This window comes from Sorex araneus, chromosome 5, assembly GCF_027595985.1.
Source record: "Sorex araneus isolate mSorAra2 chromosome 5, mSorAra2.pri, whole genome shotgun sequence".
NCBI classification, from domain to species: Eukaryota; Metazoa; Chordata; class Mammalia; order Eulipotyphla; family Soricidae; genus Sorex; species Sorex araneus.
In genome coordinates, this window is record NC_073306.1 from 54,785,643 (window position 1) to 54,808,247 (window position 22,605).

At 44.9% G+C, this 22,605-nt stretch overlaps 1 protein-coding gene and 1 non-coding gene across 10 annotated transcripts in view; both read left to right on the forward strand.

The window, feature by feature from the left end:
- Positions 1 to 1,368: 1,368 nt before the first annotated feature.
- The window catches only part of UBR4 (ubiquitin protein ligase E3 component n-recognin 4), a 141,478-nt gene continuing 120,241 nt past the window's right edge, over positions 1,369 to 22,605 (forward strand). For 8 of the 9 annotated variants that reach the window (XM_055140939.1, XM_055140942.1, XM_055140946.1 and 5 more), the window contains exons 1-13: positions 1,369 to 1,591; positions 11,521 to 11,618; positions 13,216 to 13,319; positions 13,898 to 14,027; positions 14,124 to 14,263; positions 15,082 to 15,184; positions 15,607 to 15,748; positions 15,905 to 16,029; positions 17,320 to 17,444; positions 18,330 to 18,389; positions 18,505 to 18,695; positions 21,197 to 21,296; positions 21,653 to 21,790. In XM_055140939.1, the coding sequence (XP_054996914.1) occupies positions 1,422 to 1,591; positions 11,521 to 11,618; positions 13,216 to 13,319; positions 13,898 to 14,027; positions 14,124 to 14,263; positions 15,082 to 15,184; positions 15,607 to 15,748; positions 15,905 to 16,029; positions 17,320 to 17,444; positions 18,330 to 18,389; positions 18,505 to 18,695; positions 21,197 to 21,296; positions 21,653 to 21,790 (1,626 nt within the window). In that variant the 5' untranslated portion in view covers positions 1,369 to 1,421. The remainder of the gene's footprint in view (positions 1,592 to 11,520; positions 11,619 to 13,215; positions 13,320 to 13,897; positions 14,028 to 14,123; positions 14,264 to 15,081; positions 15,185 to 15,606; positions 15,749 to 15,904; positions 16,030 to 17,319; positions 17,445 to 18,329; positions 18,390 to 18,504; positions 18,696 to 21,196; positions 21,297 to 21,652; positions 21,791 to 22,605) is intronic. The other variant, XM_055140941.1, reaches the window with a different exon arrangement.
- Positions 11,093 to 11,223, forward strand: LOC129405400 (small nucleolar RNA SNORA38). Its single transcript, XR_008630552.1, has one exon. It is a non-coding gene; the product is annotated as a small nucleolar RNA SNORA38 (small nucleolar RNA).

Genomic DNA, 22,605 nt, shown 5'->3' on the forward strand with positions numbered 1-22,605 from the left:
CACAGAGACAGAGCATATTGCTGGTCGTTATTTGGGCAGCAGAGGTGTCCATTGTCAGTTTTCAAATTTATTTTAGTTTTTTGCCTGGCAAGCCATTTGGGATTAGGAAGGAATCAGTGTTTTACTTCTAGTTAGTAGTTCATAAACATTTTGGGGCTGGTGAGATGGCTCTAAGGGCTGATGCAAGCTTTGTATCAAGGGAGTCTTGAGTTCCATCTCTAGCACTGCATGATCCCCCTAATCTAGAGTATTCAGTAGCCCCCAAACACTTAAAAAAAAATAAAAGGAGGTGGGGGAAGGTTACTGGAGAGAGTACAGAGGGTAGGATGCTTGCCTTGCATACGGCCTAGCCATTTTGATCCCAGGCACCTTATAGCCCTGGAGCCCCGCCAGTAGTGATCCTGGAGCACAACCGGGTGTCGCCTCAAAACAGGACTAAAAAACAAAACCAAAATGAGAAAATGAAAAAGATCCCAGGCTCCAGCCTGCAAAGCGCGGGCTCAGTCCCCCTGGGCCTCTTCTCTCTTTCTCTCACCTAGAGATGCACGCTCTTACTCCTACCCCCGGATCATTTTATTAGCGGAGGTCTCGACTTTACCTCCTGTGAATAAAAGCTCGGCATTCTTCCATTGTTGGCGACAAAACAGGGAAAAATGGAACGTCACGCGGCGAGTCGCTAAGAGGCGTGCAAACTCAAACGGGAACTATGAGGAGGAGGGCCGCCGAAACACGAGCGGGCTTGGCCCGAACCGAGTCGCAGCTCCACAGCCACGCAGTGCGCGCGGGGGGCCCGCGTCCGTGCCGTCCCCGCGCCGCTCTCGAGCACCACCCGGCCCCACTGCCTCGGCACCCGGCCCGGCAGCGGTGTGCCCCCTCCCCCCAAAAGACAAAGCTAAGGCCTCGGGGAGAACCGCGACAGCCGACGACTGCAGCCGCTAGGGAGGAAGCGCATGGGGTCGGACCGGTAACATCTCGCCTCTTCTTGTTATCTTAGCAGTCTCGGACGGATGCCCTTCTCCCTGCCGACGCAGTTGACGCCGCCGCCGGCCGGGTCTCACCAAGCGAACCCAGACCCCCGGCCCAGCTCACCCGGGAGCGCAAGGAACCGCTCATAACTTCCGGATGGACGCCGCCGTGCGCAGGCGCGGCGCCTAAGGCCGGCCCCGCCCTCCGCGCAGCGCCGCGCAGGCGCAGCTCCGCCCGCCGCCGCCGCCGCCGCCGCCGCCGCCGTCGCCGCCGTCGCCGCCGTCGCCGCTCCCCGGGGCGGGAGTCGAGGAGGGCCGTGTCCGCGCGTCGCGCGCTTTCTACGTCACCGGCGTCGCGTAGAGTGACGCCGCGACCGCGTCACTTCCGCCCCTCCCGGGAGGCGGCGCTGGGCCGGTGGCAAGCCCCCGGAGGGAGCCGCAGCAGTACGACGGAAGATGGCGACGAGCGGCGGCCAAGAGGCGGCGGCGGCGGCGCCCGGGGCCCCGGCGACGGAGGCGGACAGCGGCCCGGGCTGGGAGGTGGCGGTGCGGCCCCTGCTCTCGGCGTCCTACTCCGCCTTCGAGATGAAGGAGCTGCCGCAGCTGGTGGCCTCAGTCATCGAGAGGTACCGGGCGGCGGCCCCCGTCGGGGCGGGCGGCGGGAGGGGCTGAGGGGGTCCCCGAGGGGCTCCGGAGACTCCCGGCCGCGACCTCCGTGTGTGAGGGGAGGTGCCCCCGCCGGGCGCCAGCCAGCCGGCCGGGCTTCCTCTATCCCGCCTCCCCGCGGGCACCGCCCGTGCCTCAGTTTCCCCGCCGGTTCCCCACCCCCGGGAGGGCGCGGTCCCGGGAGGGCGTGGCCGGGCGCCCGCTGGAGGCCGCCGGCCGCCGGGGAGGGGCCCGCGGGCCGCCCCCGGGGGTAAGGTCAGCGCTCCGATGAGTTTGCATTTCTCGGCCGCACGCGGCGGCCCGGCCCGGCGCGACCTGGCGCCCGGCCCTCGGCGGAGACGCGGCCGCACGGTTTAGTAACGGTCTCCCGGCGGGGCCGTGGGCACGTGCAGGGCCGGCGGGACGGCGCCGGGGAGCGGCCTGCGGCGGCCTGGGCCGAGGGGGCCGTTCCCCCAGCCCCCAGGCAGGGTGGTGGTGCTCCTCGCCCTCTCGCGCTCTCTCGCTGGAGGACCTGCAGACGCTTCCGAGCGGGAGTGTTTTGGGGTTGCTGGCCCTGAGCGCCGCCCGCGACGCCCGGGGAGAGTTGTGTTTCCAGACGGCTCCCAGGAAGGCGGTGACTTAGCGCGAGTCTTTCATTAGTCTGATGGTCGACTTGCTTTTTAAAAGTCTGACTTCCACTTTTTTTCTTCCCCTCCTGCCCCCCTTCTCACACCCCCCCCCCCCGCTCGCTTTCCTTTTTCTGGTCAGATTTCTGGTGCTCAGTTTCTTGCCAGTTGAGTCATTTTAGCACGGTACGGACAAATGTATACTAAATGTTATCTGGAAGGCTAGAAGTTGTTACTTATTACTCAAGGGAGGCCCACGGGTCGACCTTGGGCTTAATGTGCTTATTGTTAGGGGTGTTACGCTTTGGATGCATTTCGGGGCGGAGCTCACCCGCCACTGGGTGGGGGCTGCTCCCAGCAGCGCCCCGTGTAGGGGTTTCTCTCTGTGTGGTTCTGCTGGGGACCTCTGATCATGCGGTGCGGGGGTTGCTTGCTTCTGTGTGCAAAGCATATGCTCTAACCTTTTGTTCAGACCGTCTCCCCGCTCCTGGATGCACTTTAAAAAAAGAACAAGATTGTAGGGGCCAGACAGAGAGTGCAGGGTTTAAGGCACTCGTTTGTGTGACTGACCCCAATTCCATTCCCAGCACCCCACTACTGCCACAGAGCCAGGGGAAGCCCTGAGCCCACCACGCTAACCATGCTAACTTTACAGTTAACTTTACTGGTGGGTTTCCCCCTCACACCCCCCTCACCTTTTTATTAAAAATGGAGGTACCGTGATTTAAATACTGTTAATGGTAGTTTCTTGCATATATTAGTCCAACACCACACCCACCTCAGTACCTGTTCCCTCCACCATGCCCCAGGGACCCTTCCATCCCCTCCCTACCAGGCAAGCTTAATTCTCTAGACCAACTTGCCTGAAAATGCTCACCATTTGTCATTCTTCTACTGTGTGTATCTTTTTTTTTTTTTCCTTTTTGGGTGACACCCTGCAATGCACAGAGGTTACTCCTGGCTCATGCACTCAGGAATTACTCCTGGCGGAGCTCGGGGGAACATATGGGATGCTGGGAATCAAACCCGGGTTGGCCTCGTGCAAGACAGACTCCCGACCCTCTGTGCTATCGCTCCAGTCCTTACTGTGTGTATTTTTTGTTTGTTTTGGGGATCACATCCAGCTGTGCTCAGGATTTACTCATGGCTCTGCACTCAGGAATCAATCCTGGCTAGGCTCAGGGGACCACGTGGGGTGCTGGAGATTGAACCCGAGACACCTGGGAGCAGGGCATCCACCCTCCCCACTGTACCATCTCTCTGACCCCTACTGTTTGTTTACGTCCCAGATATGAGAGTGATCATTCTGTGTATGTTGCTCTTGATTGACTAAACTCAATGTGATATCCATCTAACTAGTTTCATCCACATAGATGAATTTTTCTGTTATATCATTAGAACAAAATTGTTCTGAAGGTATTAATAAGTATCAGAGCTTGCTCTTGAATTAGTGCTGTTTTATAAAACAGAAGCCAGGGTTCTTGAATGCAGAGCCTTTACTCAGTCTTTTGCGTGCCAGTATGACTCTCCTGCCCTTTTATGTTTGGATAGACATTAGTGGAAATAGTTTGATCTGTTGACACCCTTCCATACAACTATTTGCTTTTATACTATAATGAATTGATTTGCACCCATTAACTGGCTGAGATTGATTATAGTATTGTTACTAAAAATTTAATTTATAACAGTTAAGAGGCTGTCTCCAACCTGTTGTAGGAATCTCCAACCTGTTATAAGAGCCCAAACCAAATACATTGAAATGAGGTTTGAATTTTGAACTTAGATCCCTCCTGCATCTATAATAGCTCAGATAATCAAGAGTTGCCTGTTTCTAGACACTAGTAAAACCTCTCCATGATTTAGGAAAGTTCAAACTGAGTTGTTCAGTAACAAACTTTTATGGCAAGGCAGGATCCTTGAACTGTTTTTTGTTTTCCCTCTGCTGTTTAACTTTGGGGCTCTAGAATGTGTCCGCTTTAGGTTCTGTAAGAAGAATATTTTGTTTGTTTGATGTTGGTTTTAGGGACACACCCCAAAATACTCAGGACTGCTGCTCCCTGCTCTGGGTTTGGGGTTTGCTTCTCATGGTGCTCAGGAACAGACACCATGAGGGATTGAGCCCAGGCATCCTGCATGGAAAGCATGTGCTCAGCCCACTGAACCATCTCTCCAGCCCTGCAAGTTCCTTATGAGAAAGTGACTAAACATTTCAGGTATTTGGTTTGGTGTAAAGCAGAGGTCAGCACACTTGTTCTGTAGAGAAGAGATGATATTTACTTGCTGCCTATGTATTTTTATTTAATTTCTTTTTTCTTTCTTTTTCTTAATGGTTTTGGGACCACACCTGGTGGTGCTCAGGGCTTACTCTTGGCTCTGTACTCAGGGATCACTCCTGGCAGGCATGGGGGACCATAGGGGTGCCAGGCATTGAATCTAGGTCAGCCGCGTGCAAGGCAAACCCCCTCTCCACTATACTGTCTCTCCAGTACAGACTACTCCCTGGCCATGTAGTTCTCTGGGTGGATAAATCAATATAGCTCTCTTTCTTCCTTCTTCTTGGTGCCAGTGATGGAACCCAGGGCCTTTCATGTGCAAGACAAGTGCTCAGCCTGCCTCCAATCCCAATATGATTCTTGATTGGCAGAGCCAACCATACAATATATAAAGAAGTGGATTTGGGGGCTGGAGCGATAGCACAGCAAAAAGGGCGTTTGCCTTGCACACACCCGACCCGGGTTCGAATCTGAGCATCCCATATGGTCCCCTGAGCACCGCCAGGAGTAATTCCTCAGTGCAGAGCCAGGAGTAACCCCTGTGCATCGCCAGGTGTGACCCAAAAAAAGCAAAAATAAATAAATAAATAAAGTATAGTGGGGCTGAAGTGATAGCACAGTGGGTAGGGTGTTTGCCTTGCACATGGCCGACCCAGGTTCGATTCCCAGCATCCCATATGGTCCCCCGAGCACCGCCAGGAGTAATTCCTGAGTGCAGAGCCAGGAGTAACCCCTGTGCATCGTTGGGTGTGACTCAAAAAGGAAAAAAAAAAAGTGGATTTGACAGTTCTAGACCTTATTTATTAATACTGAAGTGTAAATTTCATATTATATTGACTTGTGCAAAATATTTTTGAATTACAAAAAGTATAAAAATCCTTCTAAGGCTGGATTTTGATGAGGCATTTGCCTTGTTAGTGGCCATCCTGGATTTGATCCCTGGCACCCTATATGGTTCCCCAGGCACTGCCAGAGGTAGTCTCTGAACTCAGAGCCAGTTCTGAGCCCTGACCACTGCTGGCCCCAAGACAAGCAAAATCTTTTAAAATGTGCACTATACAAAAACTAGTGAGTGGTTGTGTTTGGCCTGCAGACCAGTCTGTCATCCTTTGGTTTAGAGGGTACAAATTAGTAACTTTTTTCTGTAACTTTTTTCTCAGGGGACCCTAAGAATAGAACCCTAAGGATAGAACCTGGGTTGGCTGCATACACGACAAACTCCCCACTTACTGTACTATCACTCTGGTCCCTGGAAGTATTTCTTGATTATAGAACCTATATAATGAGTGTAGCACAGTTAAGGTGTTTTGGGGCTTTCTTTTTAGTTAATTAGCTCATCACAGATTTTTTTTTTTTTTTTTTGCTTTTTGGGTCACACTTGACGATGCACAGGGGTTACTTCTGGATCATGCACTCAGGAATCACCCCTGGCCATGCTCAGGGGACCATATGGGATGCTGGGATTCGAACCCGGGTCGGCCGCGTGCAACGCAAACGCCCTACCCGCTGTGCTATCTCTCCAGCCCACTCTAAAAATCTTGAGTGGGCAAATGTCATACTAATGTCATCATCTTTTGAGATTGTATTTTGTAGGACATAAATGTATGTTTGACCCACAGAAACAAAACAAAACACTTACCAACAGATAATATTATATGGGGCTGAGGAGATGGTCTAAGTGCTTGCTTTGCATGCTACATATCCAGGAATAGCCCCTTAACACTGTAGGGTGTGGCCCCAAAATCCACTCCCTCCCTCCAAAAAAAAAAAAAAACACCACTACCACCACCACCAATGATTTCCATATAATTGTGAGCTTGGCTATTGTTACTAGTTGATATTTTTATATTTTAGTGTCACATTCATGTCAGGTTTGTCAAGAATATAAGGGATATACAAGAGCTTTCATTTCTTTTTCTTTTTCTTTGTTTTGTTTTTTGGGCCATGTCCTCTTATGCTCAGGATCACTCCTGGTGGGGTTTAGGAGGACCATGTGGGATGCCCCAGATCAAACCCAGGTCAGCTATTGGCAGAACAAGCCCCTACCTACTGGACTATCTCTTCAGCCCCCAGAAGAGCTTTCATTTCTTTGGTTAATATATAGTAAATATTTTGTGACATATGGTAGGGGCTCAGTAATTGTATCACTGTCCTCATCACTGTCATCACTGTCGTCCTGTTGCTCATTGATTTGCTCAAGCGGGCACCAGTAACGTTTCCATTGTGAGACTTGTTACTGTTTTTGGCAAATTGAATACATCACGGGTAAATGTATATGTTGTACTAAACAAGTTCAGTATGTACTCATGCTGTTTCATTATTGGAAGCATAATGGATTCGTGATGTGGAAGCATAATGGACCAGCGTGTGGAATGGTCTCATATGTGCCGCCAGGAATATATCCTAAGTGCAGAGCCAGGAGTAACCCCTGAGCATCACCAGCATCTCCAAAAAAACCAGATCTACAGAGTTTATCAGAGAGAGAAGAGAGATGAGATGATCCTTATTCTTTATTTGCTTTCTTAGATATTTATCTCTTACTTTAAAACCAGTTGTCCCATGCCAGAGAGATAATACAGTGGGTTGGGTGCTTGTCTCACATGTGGCTGACCCAGGTTCGATCCCTGGCATTGCCTCTTTTCCCCACCCTGAACCAGGAATGAGCCCTGAGGGAAGCCAAGTGTGGCTCCCAAATGAAAAGAAACAAAAGCTTTTTCTTGACTCTCCTCAGTTCTCTTTTTATCCTCAGCCATTTTATATTTCTGACCTGGTTGTTTGCCTGTATGTTCTACATAATATTTATTTAGGTATATAAAAACTTCAGATCCATGTCTTTCTCTTGTGTTTGGGACCAGAGAGATAGTACAGTGGATAGGGCAGGTGCTGTGAATCCTGGATCCCCAGAGCCCCGTATATTCTCCCAGGCTTGTTAGGAGTGAACTCTGAAAACAACCAGGAGTCAGCCCTGAGCTCAGTTGAGGATTGGAAAAAAAAAAAAAAAGAGAGAGAGAGAGAAATTGACTGACTCAAGACATTTAAAATTTTTACCTTTAAATCTATTTTTTCTTGCTCTGTGTTTTTCTTGCTGCTAATTTCTTCTTTCTTACACTTTTTTTTTTTTGAGGGGGCTGGTGTTTGGGCCACACCTGGCGGTATACGGGAACTGTATGTGGTGATAGGTTTGGGAATTAAATGGAGTCAGCTACATGCAAGGCAGGCAGCTTACTTCTGTACTCTCTCTGGCCCTATTCTTACCCTTTCTTTGCTTTGTTTCCTTTTTTTTTTTTTTCCCTTTTTTGAGTGGGGCCATCCTTTGATGAATTACTATTTACTGGATTAGTTTTTTGTTGTTGATTGTTTGGACCACACCTGGCTATGCTCAGGGCTTACTCCTGTCTCTGCACTCGGGGTTCACTCCTGACAGGGCTTGATCTGGGTCAGCTTCATGCAATGCAAGCATCTTTCTAGCTGTATTATCCAGCTGTATTCTGCCCTTGTCAGATTCTTTTGGGTGAGTTGGGCCACACCTGGTGTGGTGTTCTGGGGCTATAGCTGGCTTTGTGCTCATGGGCTACTTGGGCACCATGTGCAGTGCAAGGAATCAAACCAGGGGCAGCTGCATGCAGAGCAAGTGCCTTAACCCCTGTGCTCTGTCTGGCTGTTGGTATCTGTCAGATTTTTAGGAAACGGGTCAGGTAAGAAAATACGGCAGGAAATCCTTATTAGGTGACTCTGACTCACTTTAAACTCAAGAATTCTGTCATTGACCTTTAGGCTACAAGTCCACTTTTTTACGTAAGGCATTTTAGAGCCTTTTTTTTGCTGCTCCAAGTTTATATTTACCCTGAGTTGTAAGAGGAATTCAAGTCTTTTTTCCCCTCCCTATGTCAATATACATCTTTCCCCAAAGTGCATTCTTCTTTTTCTTCCCCTTTTGTCTTTGTTCTGTGTCACATAGGGTGGTGTAGGATCTGTTCTGGTTGGGTAAGTGGTGCCAGCTCTGCTAGTGATGCTGGGGGAACCATGTAGTGGTAGGATTGAATACAAGGCTCCCTCATGCAAAGCACATGCTTGAGCTTTTTGAGCCATCTCCCCAGGCCTTCTGGTTTCTTTAATAAATTAAGGGAGTTGTATATTTCTCGGGCAGGAAATGGGTTTCTTAAAACATATGGGACAGCGTTGTACCAGACAATTGTTTTATTTCTATATTTGGATTTATTTAGTTATTCAAATTGGAATTTAAAAAAATGAAAGAATAAGCTAATCCATTGGGCAGGAAGTTTTCCTTTAAAAAGTGGAAGGGCCAGCGGCCAACCAGGTTTGTTCCTTGGCATCCTATATGGTCCTCTGAGCCGGTGTTAAGGCATTGATTCGATTCCCTAGCATCACACACTGGTCCCCAATGCACTGCTGGGCACAGCTCACCACACCCCCCTTCCCCTCAAATAAAACAAAGTGGGAGTAAACAGTTCTGAACTTTTGAAATAAAGCAGAGAATTACATACTAGGAAAAACCGTAGAAGATGGAAGTGAATGAACCACAAAGTATATTAGGTAGACCATGGGGGAATTGGCAAGGGTCTTTACTGATTGTACTGGACCCTTACCATGTGGCAGTCACCAGAGACTTTGATTTCTGTGTGATATTTAAAGGCTTTGATTGCCTTCTTTTAACCATCTGACAAATAGGTAATTACTTTGTCACCATCTGACAAATAGGAAAAAGTAATTTTTGGTGAGTAGTAAGATGAGCACGATTTTCATATTTTACTAGATTTGGTTTCGAGGCCACACGCAGTGGTGCTCAGGACCTAGTCTTATAGCTCTGTGCTCAGGGATCAGTTTGGTGGGGTTTGAGGATCTTAAGGGGTGCTGTGCAAGGCAGGCGACCCACCCTCTGTACTACCCTCCAACACCCTTTGATTTATTTTTGGACATGTTCGAAGCGTTAGGAGGATTTTTCCCTGCTCTGTGCTTGGGAGTCACCCCTGGCAGTGCCTGGGGGGGCTCCACGCAGATACAGGGATTGAACCCTGACCGCCCACATACAAAGCATGCACTCAGCCCTTAAACTTCTCAGGCTGCCTTCGGGATACCAGACTCTTTTAAGTGTTGTTTGAGGCTCCTTGTAATGCTCAGCTTATTCTCTCTGCTGATTGGCAGGAATGGACTGTTTACATTCCACTTCTTAGGCTTATGCTTCATGCTGGAGAAATAACTCACTTAGAAAACTACTGGCTTGTTGCTCTGGTTTTCTATTTAATAAGACATATTTCAGACTTTTTTTTTCTTACTTTATTTTTCGGTCACTCCCTGCAATGCACAAGGGTTACTTCTGGCTCTGCACTCAGGAATTACTCCTGGTGGTGCTCAGAGAACCATATGGGATGCTGGGAATCAAACCTGGGTTGGCTGCGTGCAAGGCAAATGCCCCACCTGCTGTGCTATTGCTCCAGCCCCTATTTCAGACTTTTTTCGAAGTCTCTGAAATATACACTTTTGGTTTGTCTTATAGTTCCACAAATTGTGGATGCAAGTCTGCTTTTATCAAGGAAAGAAGTAAATGTATCTTTATAAAAGATCCATTTAGACTTCATTGGGCATCCAGTTTTCACAAGAGGGCAGTCCTTCCTCTAAAGACAAGGAATCTGGTTAAAAATCACTGAATTTTGAGGCCAGAGCTAGAGTACATTGGGTAGGACACTTAACTTGCACACAGCTGCCTTGGGTTCACTCCTGGCACCCTGCATGGTCCCCCAAGCCCAGTCAGTGATCTGTGAGCATAGAACCAGGAGTAAGTGCTGAGCACAGCCAGGCATGGCTTCCCCCCAGAAAATAATCATTGATTTTGCTGTGGATCTGCATAGGGAAATCTTGGACCTTGGTACCAGTGACTTTTTATTTTTTATTGTTGGTGAGGCCATGAAACTCATTCGACCATTGATTGAATTCAGTCACAAGTTTTAAATTTTATTTTTTTCTTTATTTTTTTATTTTTTTAAAAATTTTTTTATTGAGTCACCATGTGGAAAAGTTTTAAATTTTAACACCAGTTGACTTCATCCCTTTTATTCTTTTATTGGGATGGGGTCACATCCGGCAGTGCTCATGGGTTAGTCCTGGTTTTGCACTTGGGAATCACTTCTGGCAGTGCTCCGGCAACCATGGGATGCTGGGGAATTGAATCAGGTTGGTTGTGTGCAAGGCAGGCGCCTTACCTGCTATACTAGCTCTCTAGCCTCCCTTCATATATCCTTTTAAATTTAAATTTAATTTAATTTAATTTTTTTGCTTTTTGGGTCACACCTGGTGATGCACAGGGGTTACTCCTGGCTTTGCACTCACAAATCACTCCTGGCAGTGCTCAGGGGATCATATAGGATGCTGGGAATCGAACCCGGGTCAGCCGTGTGCAAGACAAACGCCTTACCCGCTGTGCTATTGTTCCAGCCCCCCTTTTTAAAATTCTTGCATTATGGACTAAGCCTTCTTTGGTTTTCATAATGGGTGTTTATTGTTTTTCATTTTGATTAATCAGAATATTTTGAGTATTTTCTGTGCCAAAAGAATAGTATGTGGTTTTACCTCCTACAAAGGCGTGTCTATTGTTCCCTGTCTTTGGATACGTAAGAACCGGAGGTAAAGAAATGTGGACCTGAAGAAATTTGGGGCCAGCTTGCTCCTCGCTGGCTCAAGATCAGCAGTCCCACATGGAAAAAAAAAATAGTATGTGGTTTTATTAGCTTGTTTTTGCCATTTAACAAACTTGCATTTATAGGTGCATTTCAAAATATTTCCTGTTTATTAGTCTGTGCCACTTATTAAGCCTTGATACCTTGAGCGAGGTTATTTGAGTGGCTTACATTATATTTTCTCAATTTTGAATAGAGATGATAATAGTGACTAGCCATTAGGGTTGTTACAAGGATTCAATCAAGTACATCCTCTAAAAGTGGTATCTAGCATGTTGTAAATACTACATAAATGTTAATTGAATTAATTTCTTTACAGTGAATCAGAAATCCTGCACCATGATAAGCAGTATGAGCCATTCTATTCATCTTTTGTTGCACTTTCCACACACTATATTACAACAGTTTGCAGCCTCAGTAAGTATTTCATTCTTATCCCTTTCTGTGTGCTTGTTGTATAGGGACATTGTGTATCCTCTTATTCTGGTGTTTGAACAAGTTCTAATGAGGCCTTTATTTAAAACCTATTCATCAGTGCCAATCAGATAAGGGCTATAGAAATTTCCTCCCTCAGTCAACCAATTAGGATTTTAAAAAGTGGGTTTGGATACCTGCTTCATAAACCCAAAGTTTCATAAACTCAAAGCTTTTTTCTTTTTCCACCTCTGTAGCAGAGCTCACTTAATCATACTTGGCTAGTTGTGTGGGCCTGACGGTCATGTGCTTACTCCTGGTGGTGCTGGGGGACACCAGGGCTATGTGGTGGTGCTTGTGCAGGGTCATGTGATAGGGCATCAGACTTGGGGCCTCAAGCTGTCTCTTTGGCTCCAAACTTTCTTACCTTCTTAATGAAAAGTATTTTGTTGATGTCACAGATGCCATTACTTTCTTGGGGTTGGCATTACTAATTAGGGATTAGAGGTAACTAACCAACACTATATGCCTTGTTTGGATTTGGTAATTTAATGAATTCACCTTTTCTGTTTATTTTTATTTTTTAGCATTTGGAGGGATTTCCACTTCCGTTCCCCATATTCTTACACTTTTTTACTCCAAAAGTTCAAGTTATAAGTTTTCAGTTGTTATTTTAACATAACAAAAAGTATGTTATTATTTTATGATTTTCTGGATTTTTGTATTTTTAGTATATTTTTAAAATCCTAACTTGGAGATCTCTGAAGAATTAGAATTTTTGCTTCTTAGAAAGCCTGTAAAGTTGTTGAATAATCTTGTGATACCTAATGCTGTTTATTATAGGTCCTGGCTTTTAGTTAAAGAGTCAACTTTTATTTTGATGAAAGCTTATGTAGGAAGTCCCTTTGAAAAACTTTTAGAACCTACGGTAAAGCAAAGGTATTTAAAGACATGAACTCTGGAGTCAGATTTTCTTTTTCTTTTTTTTTTTTTTTTGGTTTTTGGGTCACACCTTGTGATGCACAGGGGTTACTCCTGGCTCATGCACTCAGGAATTACTCCTGGTGGTGCTCGAGGTGCCATATGGGATGCCTGGAATCAAACCGGGTTGGCTGCGTGCAAGGCAAACGCCCTACCCGCTGTGCTATCACTCCAACCCCTGAAGCCAGATTTTCTGGGTTTAAAAATACCTATGTGATTCAAATCTAGGACAATTAATGAACCACTTCATGGTTTAATATTTCTTATCTTAAAAAAAAGTAGGAAGAGAGGGTATAATAGGATATTAATGATATCTACATCACAGAATTTGTTTAAATAATTAAATGAATTAATCTATTTGGAGTGCTAGGTTCTTATTGTCATGTAAATATTCTGATGGTAATTTGTTTCTAATAAATGTAAAATAATCTAGAAGAAATGGATGGTTTTCAATGTCAATGGTTTGTTTGTCCCTGGGCTGTTGGATCTAAATAATTATCACAGTGATATTTGGAATGTTGGACACAGTTCAGCTCAGTACTATTTTTGATCTGTTTACTGTGAGGTTGAAGTGACTTCCCAACAGCATGAAATTGAGTAAAACTTGCTGTCTTTTCAGTTCCCAGGAACCAACTCCAGTCTGTCGCAGCAGCCTGTAAAGTCCTGATTGAATTTTCTCTCTTGCGTCTGGAGAATCCAGATGAGGCTTGTGCGGTGTCTCAGGTGAGAGTGTTGGTTCCATTAATGGCCCCAATTTTGAGGTAGGATTATGGTGAGAATTTTTCAAGGGTTTGCAAAGTTCCTTATAAAAGGGGCCAGACAAATAACATTAGTTAAATGAGTGAGATGCTATCTTTGAGATGAGTGTGTGACTCAGGTGAAAAACGGACTGATCATCAGTTGGTTCCAGCTCATTGTTACCACCAGGAATGGAGTCTGAAAGTAACTGCATCTTGTGAATTGTTGAGAGAAATAAGAAGTTTGTATGGGGGGCTGGAGAGATAGCACAGTGGGTAGCGTTTACCTTGCATGCGGCCAACCCGGGTTCGATTCCCAGCATCCCATATGGTCCCCCCGAGCACCGCCAGGAGTAATTCCTGAGTGCATGAGCAAGGAGTAAGTCCTGTGCATTGCAGGGTGTGACCTGAAAAGCCGGGGGGGGGGGGGGAAGTTTGTATGGGATGACATATATTTAAAAGAATTTAAAAGAATCTGTAGCTTCAAATTAAAAAAAGTACTAAAGACAGTGTGATAAATATGCAAGCCAGGTAAAAGATGTACTTGATTTTTGTTTTTTCCAGAAACACTTGATTCTTTTAATCAAGGGCTTATGTACTGGATGTAGCCGGCTAGACAGAACTGAAATTATCACATTTACAGCAATGATGAAATCGGCTAAGCTGCCACAAACTGTGAAGACACTCTCAGATGGTGGGTGGTCCTTTATCAACCCTGGTTACCTGTCCGCAGCCCTGGCTAGATTTTTCCTTCTTATTTAGTGGCGTGCTCCTATTTTGTCTTTTACAGTGGAAGATCAGAAAGAACTGGCCTCACCAGTAAACCCAGAGCTGAGGCAGAAGGAAGTACAGATGAATTTCTTGAACCAACTGACGTCGGTTTTCAACCCTCGAACTGTAGCACCTCCACCTGTCGGTCTGCAGACGGTAGTGAGTTACTTCAGTTGAATGTTCTCATCTCTTGGGATTTGTTAGGGAATAATACTAGGAAAAGGGAAAGGTACATTTTATAATTGTGGTGCAAAGTCATATCATTGCCTGTGGTAGGAAAAAAATGAGAGGAACGCAAATCAAAGAAATAAAACATGGGGTTAGAGAAGAGTACAGTGGGTTTGGTGCTATACTTGCATGCATCTGACCTGAGGTCTATCCCTGGCATCTCATGGTTCCCTGAGCCAACACTATGGGCGCAGAGACAGGAGTAAGCCCTGAGCACACCCTCCCCGCCATCCCCAGTGTTAAAAAATAAAAAGAGAAAGTAAAACTTGAGTCCATAGTTATAGTATAGGGGTGAAGGGATGTGCTTTACAGGTGGCCAGCCCTGGTTCTGTTCTCAGCACCACATGGACTCTCACAAGTTACAGGATGCAACTTTGAAGCCCTATTTAGCTCCTAGTACTGCCAGATGTGACGCTGAAGGCGTTTGAGCACCCCTGGGGTGTGGCAGGTGCTGAGCTCTGTGGTGCTGAGGAATGAACCATAACTTCCTGTATGTGATGCATGTGCCTTGCCTATCGAGCTGCCTCTTTAGCCCCAACATACATTTCTAAAAGCTTGCTTTTATTTTTCTTCTCAGGGAAAAAAATGAATTTTAATTTCCTTAACAGTAGAGAGGAATTTTTCCACATTAGCTTGGTAATCTGAAGAGTATCCTAAATATGTTCAATTTAGGTTTGGTCTGAACTTTAGGCTGCAGTCACTAGATGGTAGTGTCTAGATAGACCTTCATTTCCTTCATTTCTCTTCAGACGGAAGGAGAGGGAGATGAGCAGTCATCCACAGATCAAGCCTCTGCTATCAAAACCAAGAATGTGTTCATAGCTCAGAATGTGGCGAGTCTTCAAGAACTTGGTAAGATGCTTATGTTTAAAAATCTGGTTTCTCGGACAAGAGCCTGTAGCATAGTGGGTGGGATGCTTTCCATTCACACAGCTAATCCAGGTCTATCCCTGACCCTGCCAGTAGTGATCTCTGAGCACTGCTGGGTGTAGGCATCCCCCCTCCAACCTCCCCCCACCCGAACAAATCAAGTTTCTGTTTCCAAATTTTCTTTTATGGGGGGCACTCCCAAGTAGTGCTCGGGAGTCCCCATGAACAATCTGGGAGATACTCTGGTTTGTCTTTGTGGGCTAAATGTGAGCTCTGCAGGGCTTAGGGGCTACAAGTCTTCCTCCTTGGGAGACCATATCATGCCAGAGGTCAGATCCCTGCCCCTACATGCCAGGTAGAAGATACAGGCCTATTTGTAAAGTTGAGACTTTCTGTTAATATAGGTGGCTCAGAGAAGCTATTGCGTGTGTGTTTGAACCTGCCATATTTTCTGCGCTACATCAATCGGTTTCAAGATGCTGTAATGGCTAATTCGTTCTTCATCATGCCTGCAACAGTAGCTGATGCCACCGCAGTTCGCAATGGGTAAGGTAGTTAAGGATGCATATGTTTCATATTCTAACATTCTTCTCAAAAAGAATATAATTTTTATTGTGTAACTTTAAAAAAATTTTAAACTCTCACATTATAGAAGCAAGTTCTTTAAGATGATATTTGTTAATCTTCTGTGTTATATTACAGTTTTCATTCACTAGTGATTGACGTAACCATGGCCTTGGATACTCTTTCTCTACCTGTGTTGGAGCCTCTTAATCCTTCCCGACTGCAAGATGTGACGGTTCTCAGCCTAAGTTGTCTATATGCAGGTGCGAAGTTATTTCTGATCTTACTTTCTCAGTCAAGCACAGGTATACTTTCTGGAAATAAGGAAATCCTTCTGAACTCTTGCTCTACTCTAATACAGAGTATTACTACTACAGAGTATTAGAGTAGAGCAAGATAATACATATTTTGTGCTAAAGGAATACTTAAAGGGCTGGAGTATATGCCCGGCGTGGAGGCCCAGGTTCAATCCTAGCACTGCCTGGTTCCTGAGCACCATAGCACTGCAAGACCCATGCATCACCAGGCTGAGTCTCAGCCGGAGAGGCTTCTGTGCTCCCTGAACACTGCCTGGGAAACCCCAGAATACAGGAAAACTAGAATTTTATTCCTGAAGTAGTTGATGTACGTATGTATGTTTTGAGATCGTACCTGGGCTGTGTTCAGCTTATTCATGACTCTGCTCAGGAATCAAACGTGGCTGGGCTCAGGGAATCATATATGGTGTTGGGAATTGAATCCAGGTTGGCTTCGTGCAAAGCAAGTGCCATACCTGCTGTAAGACCTCTCCTGTCCTTGAAGTGGTTTACAGAAAGACTGAGTAGATTGTACCAAGTTCTCATGTACAGCCCTCAATTTTCTACCACAATAAAGTATCCCTATAATTTCATTCTGCATTAGTGTGGTACATTGGCTATATTTGATAAAGCAATATATTGATATTGTTACTAATTATATTAGGGTTCATTCTTTGTGTTGCATAGTCCTATTGTTTTTGACAAGTGAATGGTCATGTATCCATAATCATATCATACAGAATGGTTTAACTGTCCTAAAAGTTTTCTATTCTTTTTAGTAGTCCCTTTCCCTCACTTTTGCCAATCCCCAGTAATCGTTGATCTTTTACTATCTGTATAGTTTTTTCTCCTCCCCCCCCCCCCATACCATATAGTTGTGGCTAACTATACACTGTGTAACCTTTTCAGAGTGATTTCTTTTGCTTAAAAAACATTATTTAAAGGCCTGGAGTGATAGTACAGTGGATAGGTGCATTGCCTTGCACACAGCCGACCTGGGTTCCATCCCAGGCACCCCATATGATTTCCCTGAGCACCGTTAGGAGTGGTCTTTGAGCACTCTCAGGTGTGCCCTCCCCCCCAAATAAAAAGAATATGCATTACATTTAAAGCCTTCCACGTTTTATTCCCCCCATTCTGGAATTGGCTGAGTAATCTAATCATGAAATTACTGGAGTAGGAAAATTTGTGATTGAGTTTTTGGTGAATTCTTGGAAACATTTTATGATTGGAATTTGAAATTTTTTCTTCCCCCAGGTGTGAGTGTGGCAACCTGCATGGCTATCCTTCATGTGGGTAGTGCCCAGCAAGTACGAACAGGGTCCACAAGCTCCAAAGAAGAAGATTATGAAAGTGATGCAGCTACAATTGTTCAGAAATGTGTAAGCCAGACCTCTGGGGATCCATACTGAACCTTAGTTGTTCAAATGAGAGAAGATGGACTATTCCACTTTTCTTTCTCAATTTATAGAAGGGCTTGAAATACAACTTTCCCCTGAGTACTAGGTCAGAGAGGTAGACAGTCAGTTTGTTTATTTGACTGACTGGTCCTTTCAGAAGGCACTGAAACTTTTTGATGGTAAAGGACTTTGTGGGAAGAGAAATTGTTCAACAGATAGATGCTGGCTAATACCACCAGTGGCTCACCCTTGAATGTGACTTAACACATCCAAGTAGTGCTTGTGTCTGCATGTTAAGAGCTTAGTGAATGAGAGTGTACTTTTAAATTATTATTTGCTTTTTTGATTTTGGGGTCATATATGACTATTCTCAGGGCTTACTTATGGTTCTGTGCTCAGAGATCAGTCCTGGCGTTGCTCAGGGTCCATTGGGTGTGCCAGGGAGTGAACCTAGGTGGGCTGCATGCAAGACAAGTGCCCTACCCACTGTACATTTACATTTCTACCCTCCACCCCCTGAATATATTTTTAAATGGAGGTATAATAATGAGGTAATCGAAAATTGTGACAACTCTAGGGGTGGAATATTTGTGGTAGAAGATGATCTAATGTTGGCCTGAGTTTACCTGGGTGAGTCTAATGGGTGACTAGAATACCCCAGTAAAGGTAACAGTGACAGGTAAATGAAGTTGGTCGATGCTATGTGAAGATCGAGAAAAGGGTAATAGAGGTGTTGATTAAATATCCTCCTAGTGACTTATGAAAATGTAACTGTTCAGCCAAATTCATTTGGCTTGGATTTAGTTTTTAATGAAATATGTCAACAATGAAAGAATTGTTCAGATTCTTTTATTTGATGTTGGACAGCTTGAAATCTATGACATGATTGGACAAGCAATCAGCAATTCCCGCCGGGCCGGTGGAGAGGTAAGAAGCCTGTCTATGCTATGTTCCTGTCCTGTTGATAGAAGGGACTTGGAATACACCTCTGAGATATGAAGAATCTCTGTGTTCATATTTTCCTTTGTATCTTTTCTAACAGCACTATCAGAACTTCCAGTTGCTGGGTGCCTGGTGTTTATTAAACAGCCTCTTCCTCATATTGAATCTCAGTCCTACCGCATTGGCTGATAAGGGCAAAGAGAAAGACCCACTGGCTGCACTCCGTGTCAGAGACATCCTTTCTCGTACAAAAGAGGGAGTGGGATCCCCAAAACTGGGGCCTGGGAAAGGGTATGTGTCTACTTCATTGCCACTCATGGTTTGTTTTCTTGCAATTGTACGTTGATGGGGATCTAAATTTTTCTCTTCCTTACATAAATAGAAATGTAAGTTTCTAGGTAGCCTCACTACTGAGTTTATTAAATAACTGAGAGGATTATAGTCTTTATTATAGCTATGTGATTTTTGGCTAAATTATTTTCTCTACTCTTCGTCACGTGTAAGAGGGAGAAATGCCAGTATAATGTATATTTTAGGACTTTTAAGAAGTCTAAATCAGAAAAATTCTTCTGTTTTGTTAAACAGACTTAGGGTTGGTTATTCATTTACATATATAATCTGTAAAGTGATAGAATTCTGTTGTGTCCTTCTCAGTTGCTTCGTAAAACATTTGCAGCTCTTTTGGTAAAGTCTGGACAAGAAGCCAGCCGTGCTTGGTAGATAAAGAAAGGCCATGAATTCTGGGTGGCTGGGGATTTGACTCAGTGCTAGAATATATGCCTGGAGTACACAGGCCTAATATTGGTTACTGGGAACTGCATGGCTTTCCAAACTCCACTGGCTTTATAGCCCTGTGGCTCCTGAGCCCTATGGGGAGACTCCCCCCCCCCCAAAAAAAAAAAAGAAAAAGAAAAAGAAAAGCATACTGACAAAGAATTTTATTATTTATTATTATTTATTTTGGTTTGGAGGCTATGTCCAGCGGTGCTCAGGGTGATCCTGGTTCTGAATACACGGGTCACTCTTGGCAGGGCTGGAGGGATCATACTTGTGTCTGGGGAGTGAATCTGGGTTGACTGCCTGCAAGGCAAGTAACTTCCTTGCTGTACTGTCTCTCTGGCTGAAATCTAACATTTTTGTTTTGGAGGTACATCCGGTGATACTCAGGGCTTGTTCTTGGTTCTATGCTTTAGATCACTCTTGGGGGGTCATATAGGTGCCAGGGGTCAGATCCTGCTCGGCTACATACAAGGCAAGCTTCCTACCCACTGTACGATCTACCTAGACCAGAGTTATTACTTTTCAGTCTTACTCTTCTCAACAAAGTGATTCTTTATAAATTCTCAAAATTTTTGCATGATACAGTAGCTTTGATGTGAATTTAAATGATCCTTGGATTTGGAAGAATTTCTTCCAATACATGAATTTTTCTTTTCTTTTGGGGGGTGTGTTGGGGGGATACCCAGTGATGAACATTCAGACTTAGTCCTGGCTCTGTGCTCAGGGATCACTCCTGGCAGGGCTTGGGAGACTATCGGGGATTGAACCTGGATCAGCTGTGTGCATGGCACTTGTGCTACCTCTTCCACTCTCTGACCCCTGGTAAACTAATTTCTGGTTTTGTTTTGTTTTGGGACTATACCTGATAAAGTTAGGGTTTACTCCTGGGTTTGTGCTCAGGAATCACTCCTGACAAGGCTCAGGAGTATATGCCAGGGATCGAACCTGGGTATACTGCATGCAAAACAAGTGCTCTACCAGTTCTATCTCTCGGGCCCATTACATGAATTCTTAACCTGAAGCCTGTGAATTGCTAGATAATCTACAAATAGCCTTCAGGGAGGTTTTGAGCTTCAAAGTTTATAATCTTTTTTTTTTTTTCTTTTTGGGTCACACCCAGCAATGCTCAGGGGTTACTCCTGGCACTGCACTCAGGAATTACTCCTGGCATTGCTCAGGGGAACCAGGTGGGATACCGGGAATTGAACCCAGGTCAGCTGCATGCAAGGCAAGCACCCTACCTCGCTGTACTATTGTTCCGGCCCCTAATTTTTGTTTTTTAAATGTAGGACTATTGTTATTTATTCAACCATTAATTAAGCTGATTAAATTGGGCATATAATAATTTATCATAAAATTGAAATACCACAAGCATAGAGTTGCTCATCTCATGATAACTCAGGGATAAACTGTGATGCAGTTTATTTGAGAGCCTATGGAAATGATCAAATATCAATATCAGCTGGAGCACTGACAGAATTACATTGTGCTTTACCCTTCTGTCATATCCCACCACTTTTCCCTTTTTACAAGATCTTATATAAGTATTCTCTTGGGGAATCCTGCTTTGAAAAATAATGGGGTATGTTTATATTTAACTTTCCTGGTGAGTCTGTTAATCCATAGGGGAAGTAGTCAGATATGCATATGCTTTTGAACAATTTCAGTGCATTCTTTCCTTGTTTATTTTGGTGTCAGTGTAGCCTCATGTGTGGAATGGGCTTCTGGTTTTTTCTTTTTTTTTTTCTTTTGAAGTCTGAACTCTGTACCTGATCCATAGTGGTCATTTCAGTGTCTTATGTTTGTGACCTGGAATGGAACCTAAACTCTTCTTAAAGTTGAGACAAGTGAGCCTGGGCTTACTTGAGGCACTCCAAATTGGGTATGAGAGGATTTCTTCTTCTCTGGGGAAAATTATGGCATATAGGACCCTAATATGGCAAGATTATCTCCTTTTTTTATAGCTTGTCTTTCATTATGCCTTATCTTAAGATTTCCTTTTTCCTTTGTAGGCACCAGGGATTTGGTGTGCTCTCCGTCATTTTGGCAAACCATGCTGTGAAGCTGTTAACATCTCTCTTCCAAGACCTGCAAGTGGAGGCCCTGCACAAGGTGAGGAGGGTCCCTCGGACTCACACATCAGTGGCTTTTGGGCAAGCCAGCCAGGACATTGATCAGATGATTTCATCCTTGGTTGTCTCATTAGTTTTTTTTTTTGTTGTTGTTTTTTGTTTTTTGTTTTTTTTTTTGTGGTTGTTGTTGTTTTTTGCCTTTTGGGTCACACCTGGCCATGCACAGGGATTACTCCTAACTCTGCACTCAGGAATTACTCCGGGCGGTGCTCAGGGGACCATATGGGATGCTGGGAATCGAACCCCGGTCAGCCGCTTGCAAGGCAAGTGCCGTACCTCTGTGCTATTGCTCCAGCCCATGTTGTCTCATTAGTTTTTTGTTGGCATTGTCTTCAGGGTTGGGAGACGGATGGTCCCCCTGCAGTCCTGAACATTATGGCACAGAGCACCTCCATACAAAGGATTCAGCGGCTGATTGACTCTGTCCCACTGACGAATCTGCTGTTGACATTACTCTCAACTTCCTACAGAAAGGTTAGTGTGGCACCACTGATAATTTGGGACCTCTTGGGTAGTATAACCTCAGAATGAATGTGCATAATAATCTTTAATGGTTTTAGGAATGAGAGGAATTGTTTTCTTTTTTCCTTTCTCTTCTTTCTTCCTCTTTGTTTTTATTGCAATGATGAGGGCCTATACAAATGTGCTTTTAGTGCTTGTACACTTGTTTGTGGACCCAATAGTTGTGGTGGTACTGGGGATTCATGCATACAGTGGTGGTGATGATGCAGACTTGCTACAGTGTGCCAGAAATTGTATACTTTGTTGTGGTACTAGGGATCATAAAAGCAGTGCCACCCAGATCACACTCTGCATTTGACTGGTGGCACGTGAGTTCATGGTTTCACATTTGGAAGGGGGACACGCTACCACAGAGCTATCTCCAGGGTCCTAGATGAATTCTCAATTGGCTTGAGTCATTTGTCACTGTTATGATTTGTGTGTGTTGAGCGTTGGGGGCGGAGCTGGTCAGAGGGTGTACTTGGCAGTGCCCAGGATTAGCTAGTTCTGTGGGTTAGGGTCCACTTCCAGTAGTTCCTGGGGGACTAGACTGTGCTGGGGACTGAGCCTGGGACTTCAGCTTAAAAAACATACACCCCAGCCCTTTGATCAGTTTCCCCAATTTGAGGCTGGGGCTCCTTGATTTGTGATAATTAGCTCCATGATTTATTTTAACTGGTGTGCTAAAGTATAAATTAGTGGTCATTATGGGCGATACCTTTTTAATTTGTGTTCATATCTCTGGACTTGGAGTGTTTCTATTGGAGAAAATAACGATAGTCCTGAAG